The 17,513-nt window shown below is 36.2% G+C and overlaps 1 protein-coding gene across 1 annotated transcript in view; it reads left to right on the top strand.

Moving 5' to 3' along the window:
- LOC142341564 (beta-catenin-like protein 1) overlaps window positions 1-17,513 on the top strand; it is a 130,095-nt gene that overhangs the window by 11,325 nt on the left and 101,257 nt on the right. Inside the window, exons 3-4 of the mRNA XM_075392606.1 lie at window positions 3,383-3,506; window positions 3,909-4,054. Of these exons, the coding sequence (XP_075248721.1) occupies window positions 3,383-3,506; window positions 3,909-4,054 (270 nt within the window). The remainder of the gene's footprint in view (window positions 1-3,382; window positions 3,507-3,908; window positions 4,055-17,513) is intronic.

Here is a 17,513-nt window from a genome sequence, read left to right as displayed (position 1 = left end):
TTGATTATCACTATGCTTCGCAAAACTATAGTAAAATAGTGTCACAAGGTGATTTTAAATATTTAAATAGAGTTGTTCTTTTTTATCTAATTTGTCATTTGAAGCGGCCAAATTGTTTACAATGGTATTTCTCGCAGTCTGTGTTCAAGTGCAACTGTGTTAACAACCTGGAGCAAGGAGGCCAGATTTGACCCACACCTCACTATAAACAATTCGCCAATACCAGTAAAGTCCAAAGTCAAAGTACTGGGTGTTACCTTCGATATTATTGCTCTTTTGGAGAACATGTAAGAAGCACCAAAGAGAAATTACAAAAGCGCAATAACATACTGGAAAAGATCGCTGGTAGCGACTGGGGCTGCACAAAAGAGACACTCTAAGTGACTTACAAAGCTATCGGTCGGAGCGTCCTGAACTGCGGTGCTCCCATTTAGGCTTCCACAATCAGCAATACAAACTGGAACCACCTGCAAACGCAACAAAACATTGCTCTTCGCACAATTACTGGCCGTGTTAAAAAGTCCCTCAGGACTTACACAATTAGGGTGACATGCTGCCTGTCATAGCCCAGCCATAAATGTTAGCAGAGCAATTTCTAGCCGGCATTTATCAGAGCTTTTATGCTGAGCATAAAAGAACATCTTCAACCAGTTTTCGTCCCATGAGCGACCCTAAATGATGCTTTTAGGGACCGCGTGGAACAACGCACAAACAACAAAGGGCAATTAATTCGCAAAGAATATAAAATTGCGCTCAAAAGTATCCACCGACACACGGTCCATATTCAGTTGAACAAAGACAGCAAGCAACTTGGCATACCTCATCCAAAGGTAGCAGATGAAGAAACGCTGCTACGAATTGCACGTATCCGATTAGCACAACTGAGAACTGGATACTGCCCCAGCTAAACCACATTTAGAACTGCAGTAAGAGCTCCACAGACCTGAAAGTGATTGACCTATGGGAAAGGCCAGTAGATGTAGCCAAATGGCTGGACTTAATACTATCAGTCCTACACGACCACACTGCACAGAATAATACGCCTTCCTTGCCCCTTTCACCTGATATTGACGATACCCCTCCTGGTCCCCTAATCCGGGGACCGCTTGTCATTCACCATAGCGTAGATGCAGAAAGTTTGCCGCACCACAATCAAGTTGTGGATAGGTAGTCACACATACCTATTATTAGGATACAAATTCAACTAGGGTGCCAGTTAAAAACGGCAATAAGCTCCTGTATCCCGCCAAAATTACCTGCGAATTGCAGCTGTGTGCGACAGCTACAACAACAAAAACGCTATTTCAGTGGAGAGTAATGCAAATTTTTATTGCCTGTTTTGAGTTGTTTTCGAATCGTTTTATCTACTTTGAGCTACCTTGAGATGTTCCAACTGTGGTGGGAACTATCTCAAGATAAAAACTCATTCCAATTAAGTTTGAATTAAGACTAGGTGTATCAAGTTAGCAATTTTTGTGGAAGTTTTTAAGTTTTAAATCAAGAAAACTTCAATAAAGTCAACTTAGTGTTTCAATTGATCTGTGAGGCAGTTCCTAAGTCGTGTGGGTTTTCTTCTTAGTTTCTTATTTCAGGGCAGTGATGGTCCTTTGTAAATCTTTGCTGTTATCTCACGCGCACTTATATCCCTTTTAGACTCTTCGTCATGTTGACTTAGTTTATATACCAACGATTATTGACATCTGCTTTTTCATAATGATTACTTCAAGTACTTTAAATCATAGAGCATTTGTGAACTATTAATTTTGTAAAACATAAATTTACCAACTATAAAAATTTTCATGCAAAAAAATTATCCATGAATCGTCAAGTAAAGTACATTGAGGAATCGTGGATATATACCACGTGTACAATAATAATTCAGTTGTAATTCTACTGATGAATTGCTCTAAGTTTAAACAGTCGGGTAAGTACTTTTGATTTTTTGCAAAAATCTCTGATATTGATTGCCTCGTGTGTCCTTGAGTTTTTGATTGCCTCGTACGCCCTGCTCGTTATTACTTCTTCTGTTATGTTATGTTTTTACGTATATTGAAATCTTTGGTGATGTGAATCAACGAAATGCAATAAACTGATCTAGCCCTGGAAATCAATTTGATTTACTATTTGTTGAGATTACAATTTTCGAAATATGTGTGTTTCCCCGAATTCAGCGGATTCAAAACAATTCTCAGGGCATTTGAGCAAAGTTTTGTAAGATGTTCAGTTATTTCATTTAAATTTCTGTTTTTGTTTCGTTTGCCCCTTTATATAACTTTTTGCAGATTATAAACGCTTTCTGAAGATGGTTAATTGTATCGATTTGAATCTTTCTTTATATAACTATTGGTGCCAATGTAATCACTTGAAACCTTTTGTATTGAAAATGTGTAGATACTTTTCAATGGCAGCGAAGCGATAGCTGAGGCTATTATTGACCTTCGTTTTTTTTCTTTCGTCAAGATTTTTGTTACGACCATATGACGTCGGAATCACTTCTAATCTGCAATCTGCTTTTTGTTCATTCGCTCATGCAATTTTAACTAAATTGCGTGAGTGATGTTACTTTTCTCTTTAAGTGGTGGGAGCTTTTTTGTTCATTGGCGTGAGTAAGTTTTTAGTCACACGTGACTTACCTCGCTCTCAAAAGTGACTTCCTCACTCTGAAATTGAGTTTTTTTTACTTTAGTTCAAAGAGATAGGGTCAATTGAGTGTTTGTCCCTCTAATTGAAGGTTATTTGAAATTAGCTATTAGAAGTAGCATCAAGTTATTCAGGTACTTAAGCGAAACATAATATCACAGCGTTTTATAAATTTTTTTTGGTCTTTTTCTTTTTTAATCTTTTTGAGACTGCCGATCTACGAAGCTATTGCGGCTTTTTTCTGGCAATCTTCCAACTATGTTGTGCATTTTTTGTGTCGTTTCTCAAGAAATTATCGGTTTACATAGTAATGACGATTACATAGTAAAATTTTGCACGTGCGTTTGGGGGGTGGAAATAATATGCAGCCACTCAACCTGGGGGGGGGGGGGGGGGGGGGGGGCAAATAGAAATGATCCCCGTTTCCTAATGCCTTGCAGTTATGTCAATAAAACATTATTATTTTTGATTAGTTATTAAAAATTTTAAAGTTCCCTCGATTATGCTGAGGTTATTGCTCTTGAGTGTTTTCGCATGCTTGGATATTCAAGTTGCTCTGCGTGATGTTTTTACAACTGTTTTTGTTTCAGAATTTCTTCATAAATTTTGAGACTAGAATCACAAAATTCAGGTCGTCATTGAGCCTGCGTTCATACAGCCAAGTTCTTTGTGTTTAAATATGTGCTAAATTTAGTTGAGAAACCTAACAAATGTTGAAAGACGTTTGACTGCTCGGTTTCAGATGGTGAAGTAGAGCAAGTGGTGTCTGTGGATATCGCCTCAATGAAGAAGACAATTCTCTCATTCCAGAAAAAAGTCAGTCGCAACCAAGAGGCCAGAATTAAGTTTCCCGACAACCCAGAAAAGTAATGCCAGAAGTTTAACGCTTAGTTGAAAAAATCTGACCTTAGAATCAACTTCTTCCGATGTACATTTATAAAGTTTATTAGGTGTAGTGATTATTGGTAATAGAGTACAATACTCGTATAACTGCTTGTTCTTTTGAGCTTATTGGGTACATGCTGTAAAAACGCCTTGAATAGTTTTTATTCCTTATCCTTTTTCAACCCCCTTTGAGCTCAAGAGGAGGAAGCGATATTATTTTCTCTGCCATCTGCCTGATTTGTTTCTAAATAATGACCTTCACGTTAAAATTGCGATAAATTTTTTCTGGCTCTTAACACCCACTAAAAGGTATCGGTAAATGACCTCCGCTCACCTCTATAATTGCACGTGATGATGAAATGTGAGCTTTTGCTCCTGATTAGATTTATGCAGACGGAGTTGGAGTTGCATGACGAGATAGTGGAGATGAGGGCAATAGCGACACAGCCCGAGATATACCCGCTGCTGCTCGCCACGGAAACCGGTGCTCTCAAAACCATCATCACCCTCGTCAATCACGATAACACAGGTATCACTTCACTTATCTCTGTCTGTGAATGGCTCATCATATGTTTACAGCTGCGAAGTTGTAAGCTGAGTGGAGCTATATTGCGGTGCTCTTAGTTTTTTACGACTTGGAGAGGATTATTGGTTGTCTCAAGGCTTTTACGACTCGAAAAGTAAAATTGCCGTGTGAACTAATTTTTCTGAGCGAGAGTTGATCATGCGCTCAGATCAGTGAATGACTTTTCGACTTTGAAAAGTGTTTTTTTTTACAGAATTCCGCATATAGATAACCGTTCATAGCCGTTTGTCCAAATGGCCCAATATTTTGTTTATAAATTAGTTTTTGTAGAAATTGTTTTTAATAGAAGCTGTACTAATGTGCGAACTTCAGAAATTGATACCACAATTTTTTTTGAAAATGTGTCTGAAAATGAGTCTGAAAATGTGTTTTAAATAGCACATATTTCACACTTTTTAATTTCATTTTTGGCTTTTTTTAATTGCTCTTGAACGAAGTTAATAGCAGTTATTGTAAACGTGTTTGTCTTTTTTATGCAAAATTTTCGCTTGACAATTTTGACTTTTCGAGTGACTTTTACGCCCTTTTACGACTTTTTGCGTTTCGCGTGATCTAAAATTCTCTCTCAATCACAATTTCAAGCAGCTGAACTGGATTGGCGGCAATTTAATACTAAAAGTCAAATAAAAAGTGCGCCGAAACTGGTGGCATTTTTTACTTTGAAATCTTAATGCTGGTATAGGTTAACCTCTAATGTGGTTATTTGAAGCCCACTATTGAACTTTTTAGTCCCATTTAAGCTCCCTCCTCCCCCCCCCTGACTGAAGCAGGCTGCAATTCTTTAGGGCTCCCACGAGTCGTTCGAGAGCAATTCCGACGTTTAGTCGGTTATGTTTAAGTTAATTGCTTCATTTTTGGATCTTAAAGCGGATTTTTAACAATCTGTGCATATGGCTATTTAATTTTGACATTTTATGACTTGAATGCATCTTTATTATTTATAACTTGAAGTATTTTTGTTTTTTATACTTGCTTGCACGATTTTGGCAGTTTCCAATTTTCTGTTTTTTGTTTGCTTTTTGGGATTTAATCCCCAGGAAAAGTGTTTATGTAAACTCAGGGAACCTAATTTACGTTCAATGATAATCGAATGATTTTTTTGCGTTTAGTATTTTTCATAAGTGTAATTTTGATAACTTTTTTCCGATCTTTGAACTAATTTTTTACATTTTAATCTGTGCAGGAGAATAGGTGTATTTTTATGCTGAATAACGAAATTCGTTTTTTTTTTTCATATATTTTTTAATTTGATTGATAACTTTAACTATCAAGAAAAAGTCTTTTTGTTCTCATGTGCTATTGTTTCTGTCCTTATTCTCCGCTTTCTACCATGTATCAATTTATCATTTTCCTGAGACCTATAGTTTTTATCAGCTCGGCTGTATCAGTTGTTAAAAATAATGATTTTAGCCTTTTTCTTAGATTTTTTTGTTTGCAATTAATTTCATTTGACATAGTGCAGCGCCGAGAATTTGCTTGAAATGCCGTTTATATATATTGAATGATAATTACCTTTTACGAGTAGTATTGGGGTTTTAGCTTCGATTTTGAACGGTTTATTTTTGGCTGTATATCCTGTTTCTTGTCTTTTTGGCGATTAGTTTGAAAATTTTTCAACTTATTTGCGATTTTAAGCCCATTGAATCTTTCCATTGAATTTATTGGTTTTGAATTGAAGCTTCATGCCTGAAATTTTTTCTCATTTTTTACTCTTTTTTCATTTTTTACTCTTTTTCTTCAAAAATAGAGATGTTTGAGCTCATTAAGCCTGGGCTGATATTTTGAGTTTGGATAACTTGTTTTCATTGCATGAAACAACGTAATTCTTTTGTATGTGTACTACATGGAAATTCAGTCACATTCCTAAACTTTAAGGTTTAGTTGTCTTGCCAATTGTTTTTTTACTTAATATTGTTGCTTAATATTATTTCACTGCATTGATGCGTTCTGAATGGAGACCATGGATATTTGAAAAGCCAGGTCTTTTGGTGGATAGGACTTCGAATTGTTTCCGGAATTCTTCCGACTGTTTTTTAACCCGAAATACTATTCGTTCAGAAGGCGTTTCGACCTAAAGCGAAAGAGTAAAATTGCCGAGTGAACTAATTTTTTACTGAGCGAGAGAAGTTTTTGATCATGCGCTCCGATCAGTGATTGACTTAAAGACTTTGACTTTTTTTTATGGAATGCCGCGTTTAGATAACCATTTTTAGCCGTTGTTTTTTCAATGGGCCCAGTTTTTCCGCTTATATTTTAGTTTTATGTAAAAATAATTTTTAATCGCTCTCGAATGAGAAACTATTATTATAAACTTGTGGATCTTTTTTGCAAGTTTTTTGCTTGACCTTTTGCGCTTTTCGTCTAGAATTTTTTTTGACTTTTTCAGGCTTTTTTTGATTTTGAGTGATTTCAATAGCTCTCACTATTCAAGAAAAATCAATAATTAGAGTGACGATTGCAAGGTCCGGATGGCCGACGGGTTATTGCCTCTGTCGGGTTGACAGAATGGGACTCATTAGGTCAGAGTTCGAACCCGACCTTAGTCTGTAGTGTTCGCGCTCATAAAAATTGTTTCTAGGCCCTACCCTTGAATTATATTGGCCCGCCTGTCATTTGAGAACAATTTTTTCGACTTCAGTCAGTTTGTTTAATTGCAGCTTTTTTAATACAAAAATCTCTGAAATTGATACCACAGTGTTTTTGAGTGTCTAGTAATGTATTTTAAGTTCTAAATGAGCACATTTTTCCTATTTTTTAAATTTTTAAGCTTTTCTAAGTTAATTTCTTCAGTTTTGGATCTTGAAGCGGATGTTTTCAAATTTTTCGAAAATCAGTACATAGGGCAATTTACCTTTGAAATTTTATGCATTGAATGACTCTTTATAAGGCCTCTTCATTTTTTATTTTACTCAACTGTACACCTGCTCGCCCGATTTTGACTGTGTTTTCGTGTGTTTTGTTTCAGTGGATTTAAAGACAAGGTCTTTTTTATGCAATGTCTGGGATCTTTTTTTTCTTTCACTATTGATTGAATAGTTTTGTGGCGTTCAGTCTTTGAGATTCTGAAAAATTTTGACAACTGTGTCGCAAATTTTTTTATTGTTTGCAATCTTTGAATTATATTTCTCCATTTTAATCTACAGAGAAGAATAGCTATAGATTTGGATGCTAAATAAGTAAATGTATTGTTTTTCTGCTTCATTTTTTGTTCTAATTGATTTTTAAATTTCAGAAATCAGGTACTAGTATTTAATTTTATCATGTGATTTTGTTTCTGTCCTTATTAAGGCCTTCTAGCATGTATCAGTATCATTTTCGTGAGACCATTTTTAGGCAGCTCGGCTTATATCAGTGGTTAAAACATGATTTTAGCCTTTTTCTTAGTGTGGTGCGGCACTGACAGTTTGCTTGAAATGCCGTTTAAACATTTTGACTGATAGTTACCTTCCTCAGTTTTGTTTTGGGTTTTAGTTTTGATTCTGGACGTTTGTTTTTGTCTATATGTTGTTTCTTGGTGATTAATTTGAATGTTTTTAATTATTTTACCTATTTTGTGTCTTGCGATAATTTTTCCTGTATATTGTTTTATTGAATTTATTGGTAATTGAATTAAAGTATCATACCTGTACGGTCTATTTAATTTAAAGGATAAAAATTTTATTTTCCTAAAAATTGTCTCTGCAATTTTACGAAAAAAAAAAAGATTTTATACACAATTTTTTGTCTTGAGCCCATTTCTTAGTCAATAATAGAGAGGTTTGAGCTCATTAAGCCTGGGCTAATATTTTGCGTTCGGATAACTTGTTTTCGTTGCATGAAACAACGATTTTCGTTTGTATGCGTACTTGTACTACACCGAAAGCAGACTAAATTTTCCTAATTTCTCAAGTTAATTTTTTCAATTATTTTTGTTCTTTGACTTAGACAACTTAAGACTGTTGTTTTCTCGGCAATCAGGCATCTGCATGGATTTTAGCTATTTTAAAAGCCAGTTCTTTGAAGAATATGACTTTGATTTGTTTCTGGAATTGTTCCGGCTATGTTTTTGTTTCGTCTGACGCTCTTTTTCCTTGTACACTTTTTCACACATCAAAGCTGAAAAAGTCAATTTTTCTGAATGACTTCTTCCTCTCACTAACGACATTTGCGCGCGTGAATTCAATTCTCGCTCCCTTTAGCTAACGTTTTTAGCTCATTTGCGTGATTAGATTTTGATCATACGTGACTAACCTCACTCAATGAAATGACTCATGCAACCCTTTGCGATTTTTTTTAATTATTTTAATGTCAAAGGAACCCATTTATGCATTAATGTTCAGAAGGCGTTTTGACCTAAAGCGAAATAGTAAAATTGGCGTTTGAACTAATTTTTTACTGAGCGAGAGAAGTTTTTTGATCATGCGCCTCGATCAGTGATTGACTTTTAGACTATGAAAACTGTTTTTTATAGAATGCCGCGTTTAGATAACCATTTTGGCCGTTGTTTTTTGTCCAATGTGCCCAGTTTTTCCGCTTATATTGTAGTTATTTTATAAAAATAATTTTTATTTGCTCTCGAAAGAAACTATTATTATTATAAACACGTGGATCTTTTTTTGCAAATTTGTTGCTTGACCTTTGCGCTTTTCATCTCAAATAATCTTCAACTTTTTCAGGCTCTTTTTGATTTTTGAGTGATTTCAATAGCTCTCACTATTCAAAAAAAACCAATAGTTAGAGTGACGATGGCAAGGTCTGGATAGCCGAAGGGTTAATGCCTCTGTTGGGTTGACAGAATGGGACTCATTTGGTCAGGGTTTGTATCCGACCTTAGTCTGTAGTGTTCGCGCTCATAAAAATTGTTTCTAGGCCCTACCCCTGAATTATATTGGCCCGCCTGTCATTTGAGAACAATTTTTCCGAATTAAGTCAGTTTATGTTTAATTGCAGCTTTATGAATTCGAAAATCTCTGAAATTGATATCAGTGTTTTTGAGTGTCTAGTAGTGCATTTTAAGTTCTAAATGAGCACATTTTTTTAAAAAAAATTATTTTAAGCTTTTCTAAGTTAATTTCTTCAGTTTTGGATCTTGAAGCGGATGTTCAAATTATTCGAAAATCAGTACGTATAACAATTTACCGTGGAGATCTTATGAATTGAATGACTATTTATAAGGCCTCTTCATTTTTGTTTTATAGAACTGTTCACCTGCTTGCCCGATTTGGACTTTGTTTTCGTGTGAGTTTTGTTTTAGTGGATTTAATTACTAGACAAGGTCTTTTTATGCACTGTCTGGGATCTCTTCCTTCACTATTGATTGACTTGTTTTGTGGCGTTCAGCCTTGAGATTTTGCAAAATTTTGACAACTTTGTCGGAAAATATTTTATTGTTTGCAATCTTTGAATTATGTTTCTACATTTTGATCTACAGAGAACAATAGCTATAGATTTTGATGCTAAATAAAAAAATGTATTGTTCTTGTGCTTCATTTTTTGTTCTAATTGATTTTTAAATTTCGGAAATCAAGTACTAGTGTTTAGTTTTATCATGTGATTTTGTTTCTGTCCTTATTAACCGCCTTCTAGCATGTATCAGTATCATTTTCGTCGGACCAATTTTTAGGCAGCTCTGCTTACATCAGTGGTTAAAACATGATTTTAGCGTTTCTCTTGGTGCGGTGCGGCACTGACATTTTGCTTGAAATGCCGTTTTGACTGATATTTTCCTTCCACAAATATTATTGCGGTTTTAGTTTTGATTTTGGACTTTTGTTTTTTCGGTCTGTATGTTGTTTCTTTTTGGTGATTAATTTGAAGGTTTTTTTAAAATTATTTTACCTATTTTGTGTCTTGCGACTATTTTTCCTATATATTGTTTTATTGAATTTATTGGCAATTGTATCTGTGGTGAGTGAAAAAACACAGTAACGATGAATTCGTCAATTCCACTTGGAACGAGTATTACTATTTCAAGCATACGAAAAGGCAGAACTGCACTTTTGCATTGTTGCGCATTTGCGCTATGTATAGTGCTAGAGAGATACCTGTCAGATCAACGTTAACACTTTCATAACATACTGCGATGCGAATTCAGTAACATACAGATAAACCGAAAGTAATATAGCTTCACTATATTCAAGTACTACACTTTATTAAGAGTACATATGTAATATCATATAGTTTATCAGTGTTTATAAATACTACTTTTAGGAAACTTGGTTGTCAGTTTGTTATCTCCATTTGGAGATAGGTACCCTGGTACCACACTCCCCCAGCCACCGCGAGGAATTTCACTTGTGTAATTCTTCCTCATAAAAATCCTCGGGCTTGATGTCCGAAATCGAGCTCTTCCGCGGGGACGTTTCTGCTATGTAATGTTCTTCATTACGATAGTTTTCTGCTTCCTTATATTCGTTAGACCTTGTTTGTTCGTTTTCGTTTTGTGTTTTGGCATTAGATGTTGACGCTAACTCATTTGCTTTTTCAGTCTCTTTCCATCCGCATTGTTCTCGATTCTCCTGCGTTGTAATTCCATCTGGAATTGCTATGTTCAGTATTGGTGAACTACTTAATGTTGGTGTTGATTTCAGTTTGTGTATCTTTTGGACTGCTTTATCCATCTTTGGTGTCGATATCGTTGACACAAATTTTGGGGGTATTTCGGGGCTGTTTGGCGACGTCACCATGAAGTCGTTTTTATTGTCTGACGTGAATACCTTTATGGGGCTGCTCTGTGTTGAATCAGAAAAGTGTAATGACTTCGACATTTGGTGACTTTAGCAATTCCTTTTCGTCTATCTTTATGAAAGATCTGTTTTGTTGCTTCTCCATGTGGATCTTTGATTGTTGGAGTGCTGCTGCACGGGATTTTGCAGGGAATGTGTCGTTTGGGTTTTGTTTACCCTTTCGTTTTCCGGCGTTTTTCTGATGTGTCTTTTTGAGGCATAGTGTGTTTTCTGTTTCTACGTGGTGATAGTTGTTGTTTCTCGTGTTGTTTTCTTGGTTGTTGTTTCTTCACCGTTGCTTCCCGTCTTTGGTTGTTTCTTCGTTTTTGCTGTTGTGCTTTTTGATTTTTCTTGGCGATGGATACCATTTGTTCGTGACTATACAAGTTGTTTTCTCCGCCTGGAGTATTGGTTGCTGAAAAACTTGGTCCTTGGGTCATTTGTTGTTGCCTTTGTTTCATTTGTCTCTTTTCTTCTAAACAGAATTGTTTTTATCTTTTCTTTGTTATTATTGTATTCTCTTAGTGATTTCATGCTACCATATGTATTAATCTTTTTGGTGGTGATAGTTGTCTTTGTTGTGAGGTAAGTGGTTGTGTCACTATTGCTAGGTCGTTTTTTCTAATAACTGTATTTTTTCTGTTATCGGTGTTAAGTGTGATTGTGTGTGGTGAGTAGTTTGTGATTGTGCCGTTTTCGATTATGTTCCATTGTGATTTTAATGTTCCGCGTGGTTCTGATGCTTTGCGTGCTATAGTTTTTCGTGCTATTTGTTTTCTACCATATATTAGTGTTGATGTTTTATCTCCGAATGTGATCTCAAGTTTTGATGGTGTAATCTTACCCGGGGTGCGCGTGGGGCTAAGCAGCGGCGCATTCTCGGAGTCGTCGCTTTCGGAGGGGATGTTGTTTCCAGATTTTGCTTCTTTCTTTGCTTCTTCCCTATATTGGATGTTCAATTCGGGTTCCGAATCCTGCTCCATGTCCCATATGGTTGCAGGTGACAAGACTGGTTCTTTGAGTAGTTTGCGATCTGAAGCGAATTTTTTTATGTTTTTATATGACAAGTTGTGTTTGGTTGGTTTTGTGACTATGTTTGATAGTGCGGTGTTTGGTTTTCTGCCACAATGTGCTTCGAACGATGTTATTTTTGTTATTCTATTTGGAATGAGTCTGATGTTTTGAATTATATTTGATACAATTGTTGTTATATCTTCTGATGACCAGAGCGGATCTATAGCCATTACACCTAGTTTTCGTTTTATAGTTTGAATTAAGCGTTCGACCATGCCGGTTGCTCTGTGATCTCCAGCTGGAGCTAAGATTAGTTTTATGTTGTTGTCCTTACAGTGTACGTTGAAGTCTCTTGATTTAAATGCTTGTGCTTGACCGCACCTTAGTGAGCGGGGTATGCCGTGGAATTTACAGTATTCCTCTAAATATTCTATTGCGGTTGATGTGTCGCAATTTTGTATACTTGTGCGGTCGGAAATCTAGAGTATCTGTCAACTGTTACAAGAATGTAAGAGTTATCTACATGGTTTCTAAAGGGGATGGGGCCTGCAAAATCCATTTGGAGTTCTTCATTTGGTTCTTCCAGTGATTTCAATAGCTCTCACTATTCAAAAAAAACCAATAGTTAGAGTGACGATGGCAAGGTCTGGATAGCCGAAGGGTTAATGCCTCTGTTGGGTTGACAGAATGGGACTCATTTGGTCAGGGTTTGTATCCGACCTTAGTCTGTAGTGTTCGCGCTCATAAAAATTGTTTCTAGGCCCTACCCCTGAATTATATTGGCCCGCCTGTCATTTGAGAACAATTTTTCCGAATTAAGTCAGTTTATGTTTAATTGCAGCTTTATGAATTCGAAAATCTCTGAAATTGATATCAGTGTTTTTGAGTGTCTAGTAGTGCATTTTAAGTTCTAAATGAGCACATTTTTCTTTTTTTAAAAAATTATTTTAAGCTTTTCTAAGTTAATTTCTTCAATTTTGGATCTTGAAGCGGATGTTCAAATTATTCGAAAATCAGTACGTATGACAATTTACCGTGGAGATCTTATGAATTGAATGACTATTTATAAGGCCTCTTCATTTTTGTTTTATAGAACTGTTCACCTGCTTGCCCGATTTGGACTTTGTTTTCGTGTGAGTTTTGTTTTAGTGGATTTAATTACTAGACAAGGTCTTTTTATGCACTGTCTGGGATCTCTTCCTTCACTATTGATTGACTTGTTTTGTGGCGTTCAGCCTTGAGATTCTGCAAAATTTTGACAACTTTGTCGGAAAATATTTTATTGTTTGCAATCTTTGAATTATGTTTCTACATTTTGATCTACAGAGAACAATAGCTATAGATTTTGATGCTAAATAAAAAAATGTATTGTTCTTGTGCTTCATTTTTTGTTCTAATTGAATTTTAAATTTCGGAAATCAAGTACTAGTATTTAGTTTTATCATGTGATTTTGTTTCTGTCCTTATTAACCGCCTTCTAGCATGTATCAGTATCATTTTCGTCAGACCATTTTTTAGGCAGCTCTGCTTATATCAGTGGTTAAAACATGATTTTAGCGTTTCTCTTGGTGCGGTGCGGCACTGACATTTTGCTTGAAATGCCGTTTTGACTGATATTTTCCTTCCACAAATATTATTGCGGTTTTAGTTTTGATTTTGGACTTTTGTTTTTTCGGTCTGTATGTTGTTTCTTTTTGGTGATTAATTTGAAGGTTTTTTTAAAATTATTTTACCTATTTTGTGTCTTGCGACTATTTTTCCTATATATTGTTTTATTGAATTTATTGGCAATTGTATCTGTGGTGAGTGAAAAAACACAGTAACGATGAATTCGTCAATTCCACTTGGAACGAGTATTACTATTTCAAGCATACGAAAAGGCAGAACTGCACTTTTGCATTGTTGCGCATTTGCGCTATGTATAGTGCTAGACAGATACCTGTCAGATCAACGTTAACACTTTCATAACATACTGCGATGCGAATTCAGTAACATACAGATAAACCGAAAGTAATATAGCTTCACTATATTCAAGTACTACACTTTATTAAGAGTACATATGTAATATCATATAGTTTATCAGTGTTTATAAATACTACTTTTAGGAAACTTGGTTGTCAGTTTGTTATCTCCATTTGGAGATAGGTACCCTGGTACCACACTCCCCCAGCCACCGCGAGCAATTTCACTTGTGTAATTCTTCCTCATAAAAATCCTCGGGCTTGATGTCCGAAATCGAGCTCTTCCGCGGGGATGTTTCTGCTATGTAATGTTCTTCATTACGATAGTTTTCTGCTTCCTTATATTCGTTAGACCTTGTTTGTTCGTTTTCGTTTTGTGTTCTGGCATTAGATGTTGACGCTAACTCATTTGCTTTTTCAGTCTCTTTCCATCCGCATTGTTCTCGATTCTCCTGCGTTGTAATTCCATCTGGAATTGCTATGTTCAGTATTGGTGAACTACTTAATGTTGGTGTTGATTTCAGTTTGTGTATCTTTTGGACTGCTTTATCCATCTTTGGTGTCGATATCGTTGACACAAATTTTGGGGGTATTTCGGGGCTGTTTGGCGACGTCACCATGAAGTCGTATTTATTGTCTGACGTGAATACCTTTATGGGGCTGCTGTGTTGAATCAGAAAAGTGTAATGACTTCGACAGTTGGTGACTTTAGCAATTCCTTTTCGTCTATCTTTATGAAAGATCTGTTTTGTTGCTTCTCCATGTGGATCTTTGATTGTTGGAGTGCTGCTGCACGGGATTTTGCAGGGAATGTGTCGTTTGGGTTTTGTTTACCCTTTCGTTTTCCGGCGTTTTTCTGATGTGTCTTTTTGAGGCATAGTGTGTTTTCTGTTTCTACGTGGTGATAGTTGTTGTTTCTCGTGTTGTTTTCTTGGTTGTTGTTTCTTCACCGTTGCTTCCCGTCTTTGGTTGTTTCTTCGTTTCTGCTGTTGTGCTTTTTGATTTTTCTTGGCGATGGATACCATTTGTTCGTGACTATACAAGTTGTTTTCTCCGCCTGGAGTATTGGTTGCTGAAAAACTTGGTCCTTGGGTCATTTGTTGTTGCCTTTGTTTCATTTGTCTCTTTTCTTCTAAACAGAATTGTTTTTATCTTTTCTTTGTTATTATTGTATTCTCTTAGTGATTTGCATGCTACCATATGTATTAATCTTTTTGGTGGTGATAGTTGTCTTTGTTGTGAGGTAAGTGGTTGTGTCACTATTGCTAGGTCGTTTTTTCTAATAACTGTATTTTTTCTGTTATCGGTGTTAAGTGTGATTGTGTGTGGTGAGTAGTTTGTGATTGTGCCGTTTTCGATTATGTTCCATTGTGATTTTAATGTTCCGCGTGGTTCTGATGCTTTGCGTGCTATAGTTTTTCGTGCTATTTGTTTTCTACCATATATTAGTGTTGATGTTTTATCTCCGAATGTGATCTCAAGTTTTGATGGTGTAATCTTACCCGGGGTGCGCGTGGGGCTAAGCAGCGGCGCATTCTCGGAGTCGTCGCTTTCGGAGGGGATGTTGTTTCCAGATTTTGCTTCTTTCTTTGCTTCTTCCCTATATTGGATGTTCAATTCGGGTTCCGAATCCTGCTCCATGTCCCATATGGTTGCAGGTGACAAGACTGGTTCTTTGAGTAGTTTGCGATCTGAAGCGAATTTTTTTATGTTTTTATATGACAAGTTGTGTTTGGTTGGTTTTGTGACTATGTTTGATAGTGCGGTGTTTGGTTTTCTGCCACAATGTGCTTCGAACGATGTTATTTTTGTTATTCTATTTGGAATGAGTCTGATGTTTTGAATTATATTTGATACAATTGTTGTTATATCTTCTGATGACCAGAGCGGATCCATAGCCATTACACCTAGTTTTCGTTTTATAGTTTGAATTAAGCGTTCGACCATGCCGGTTGCTCTGTGATCTCCAGCTGGAGCTAAGATTAGTTTTATGTTGTTGTCCTTACAGTGTACGTTGAAGTCTCTTGATTTAAATGCTTGTGCTTGACCTCACCTTAGTGAGCGGGGTATGCCGTGGAATTTACAGTATTCCTCTAAATATTCTATTGCGGTTGATGTGTCGCAATTTTTGTATACTTGTGCGGTCGGAAATCTAGAGTATCTGTCAACTGTTACAAGAATGTAAGAGTTATCTACATGGTTTCTAAAGGGGATGGGGCCTGCAAAATCCATTTGGAGTTCTTCATTTGGTTCTTCCAGCGTGGGGAGTTTTCCTAAGTTTTGTTTCGACAGTAAAGGTTTTAAGATCGACATTACGAATTGTGTTAGGTTCCTTGGTATAACCAGTTTATTATCATAAAGCATACAGCCGGAGTTTGTGACGGCGAGGTCCTTTCGTAACGAATAAAAATACTTGTTCAATTTTCTTAGTGCTTCCCAGTCCTTGTCTTTTATCATTTTGATGATTGGTGTGAGCGTGCGATCTTGTTTCGTTGCCTCCGCCATGAATTCTTCTCCGAATACACGGGATAAATGTTTTCGCTAGTCTGGCATTCTTTCACTGTTACTGCTGAGGGGGAATATTTGTGGATGGACTTCGGGTTGGATTGGTTCGCGCCCTCTTCCGATGTTATCACTGTCCTCCGTTTGGGTACTTATTGTTACTAGGGGTGGTCTTGTTGTTTGGTTTTCCATGTTTTGCGGGATTGTCCTCTTCTTGTTCGGCGCTCTGTGTCTTCTAACGACTGGTCTATTGAATGTATCTACTTGTGATCTATTTCTAGTTATAACGTTTGTAAATTGATTTGTAGATTGATAATTTGTAGAGATTTGTGTAAAAATTTTAAGGGGTTTGTATAACGAATTATTTGAATTAGGCTGTAGTTTAATTGAATTAATTTTGTCCGTATGGAGAATTTGTGTGTTTAAGTTGTGTGTTAAATTTAGGGACTGTTTTCTAGGGCTAGAATGGCAAAAAGCGTGTGTTGTTGTTTGCTTGTGCAGAGAACGATTCGTGACGTCATTGTTGTTAAGTCTATTATGTGTTGTTACGTAATGTGTTCTTAATTAGTGTGAATTTGAAGTCGTTTATTTGGTTTATTACGAAATGTGTGTCTTCTTCGGACGGTTGGATTGCAATTCCATTTGGATTGCGGCTAAAATAATCTGCAAATCCCATCTGTTTGCCTGGTATGTGTTCTATGTTGAAGTTAAATGGTAATAGTCAACCCAGCGTGTTAACCTACTTTGGTAGGTTTTGTTTCCTCTGTTTTCTTTTAATGCTGTTAATAATGCTTGATGATCCGTTTGGAGTGTGAACTCCGAACCTTGAAGATAGTGTTTAAAATGTTCCAATGACCAGACTACTGCTAGTAATTCTAATTCATTCGTACTATATCTTTGCTCGACTGTATTTAAAAATCGGCTTGCGAATGCGATTGTGTGCCATATGTTTTCCGTTTTTTGTTCTAATGTTGCGCCTAAACCTAATTTGCTCGCATCGCATTTAACTCGTGTTTCCTTATCGACATCGAAGTGTTTGTCTTCTACTATTTTTGCTATCTGCGATTCGATGTTTTCGAAAGTTTTTGTATGTTTGTCTTCCCATTTTAATTTGTTCGAAGCCAATACGTTTTCCTTTTTTAACAGTGGACGTAGTGGTTCTGAAATTTCAGCTAGGTTTGGGATGAATTTATTTAGATCGTGAATGCTACCCATGAACGA

Source organism: Convolutriloba macropyga, chromosome 1 (genome assembly GCF_964194025.1).
Source record: "Convolutriloba macropyga chromosome 1, txConMacr16.3, whole genome shotgun sequence".
In the NCBI taxonomy this organism is placed as follows: domain Eukaryota; kingdom Metazoa; phylum Xenacoelomorpha; order Acoela; family Convolutidae; genus Convolutriloba; species Convolutriloba macropyga.
Note: the sequence above shows the minus strand (reverse complement) of the source record. Positions and strands in the feature narration are given on the sequence as shown.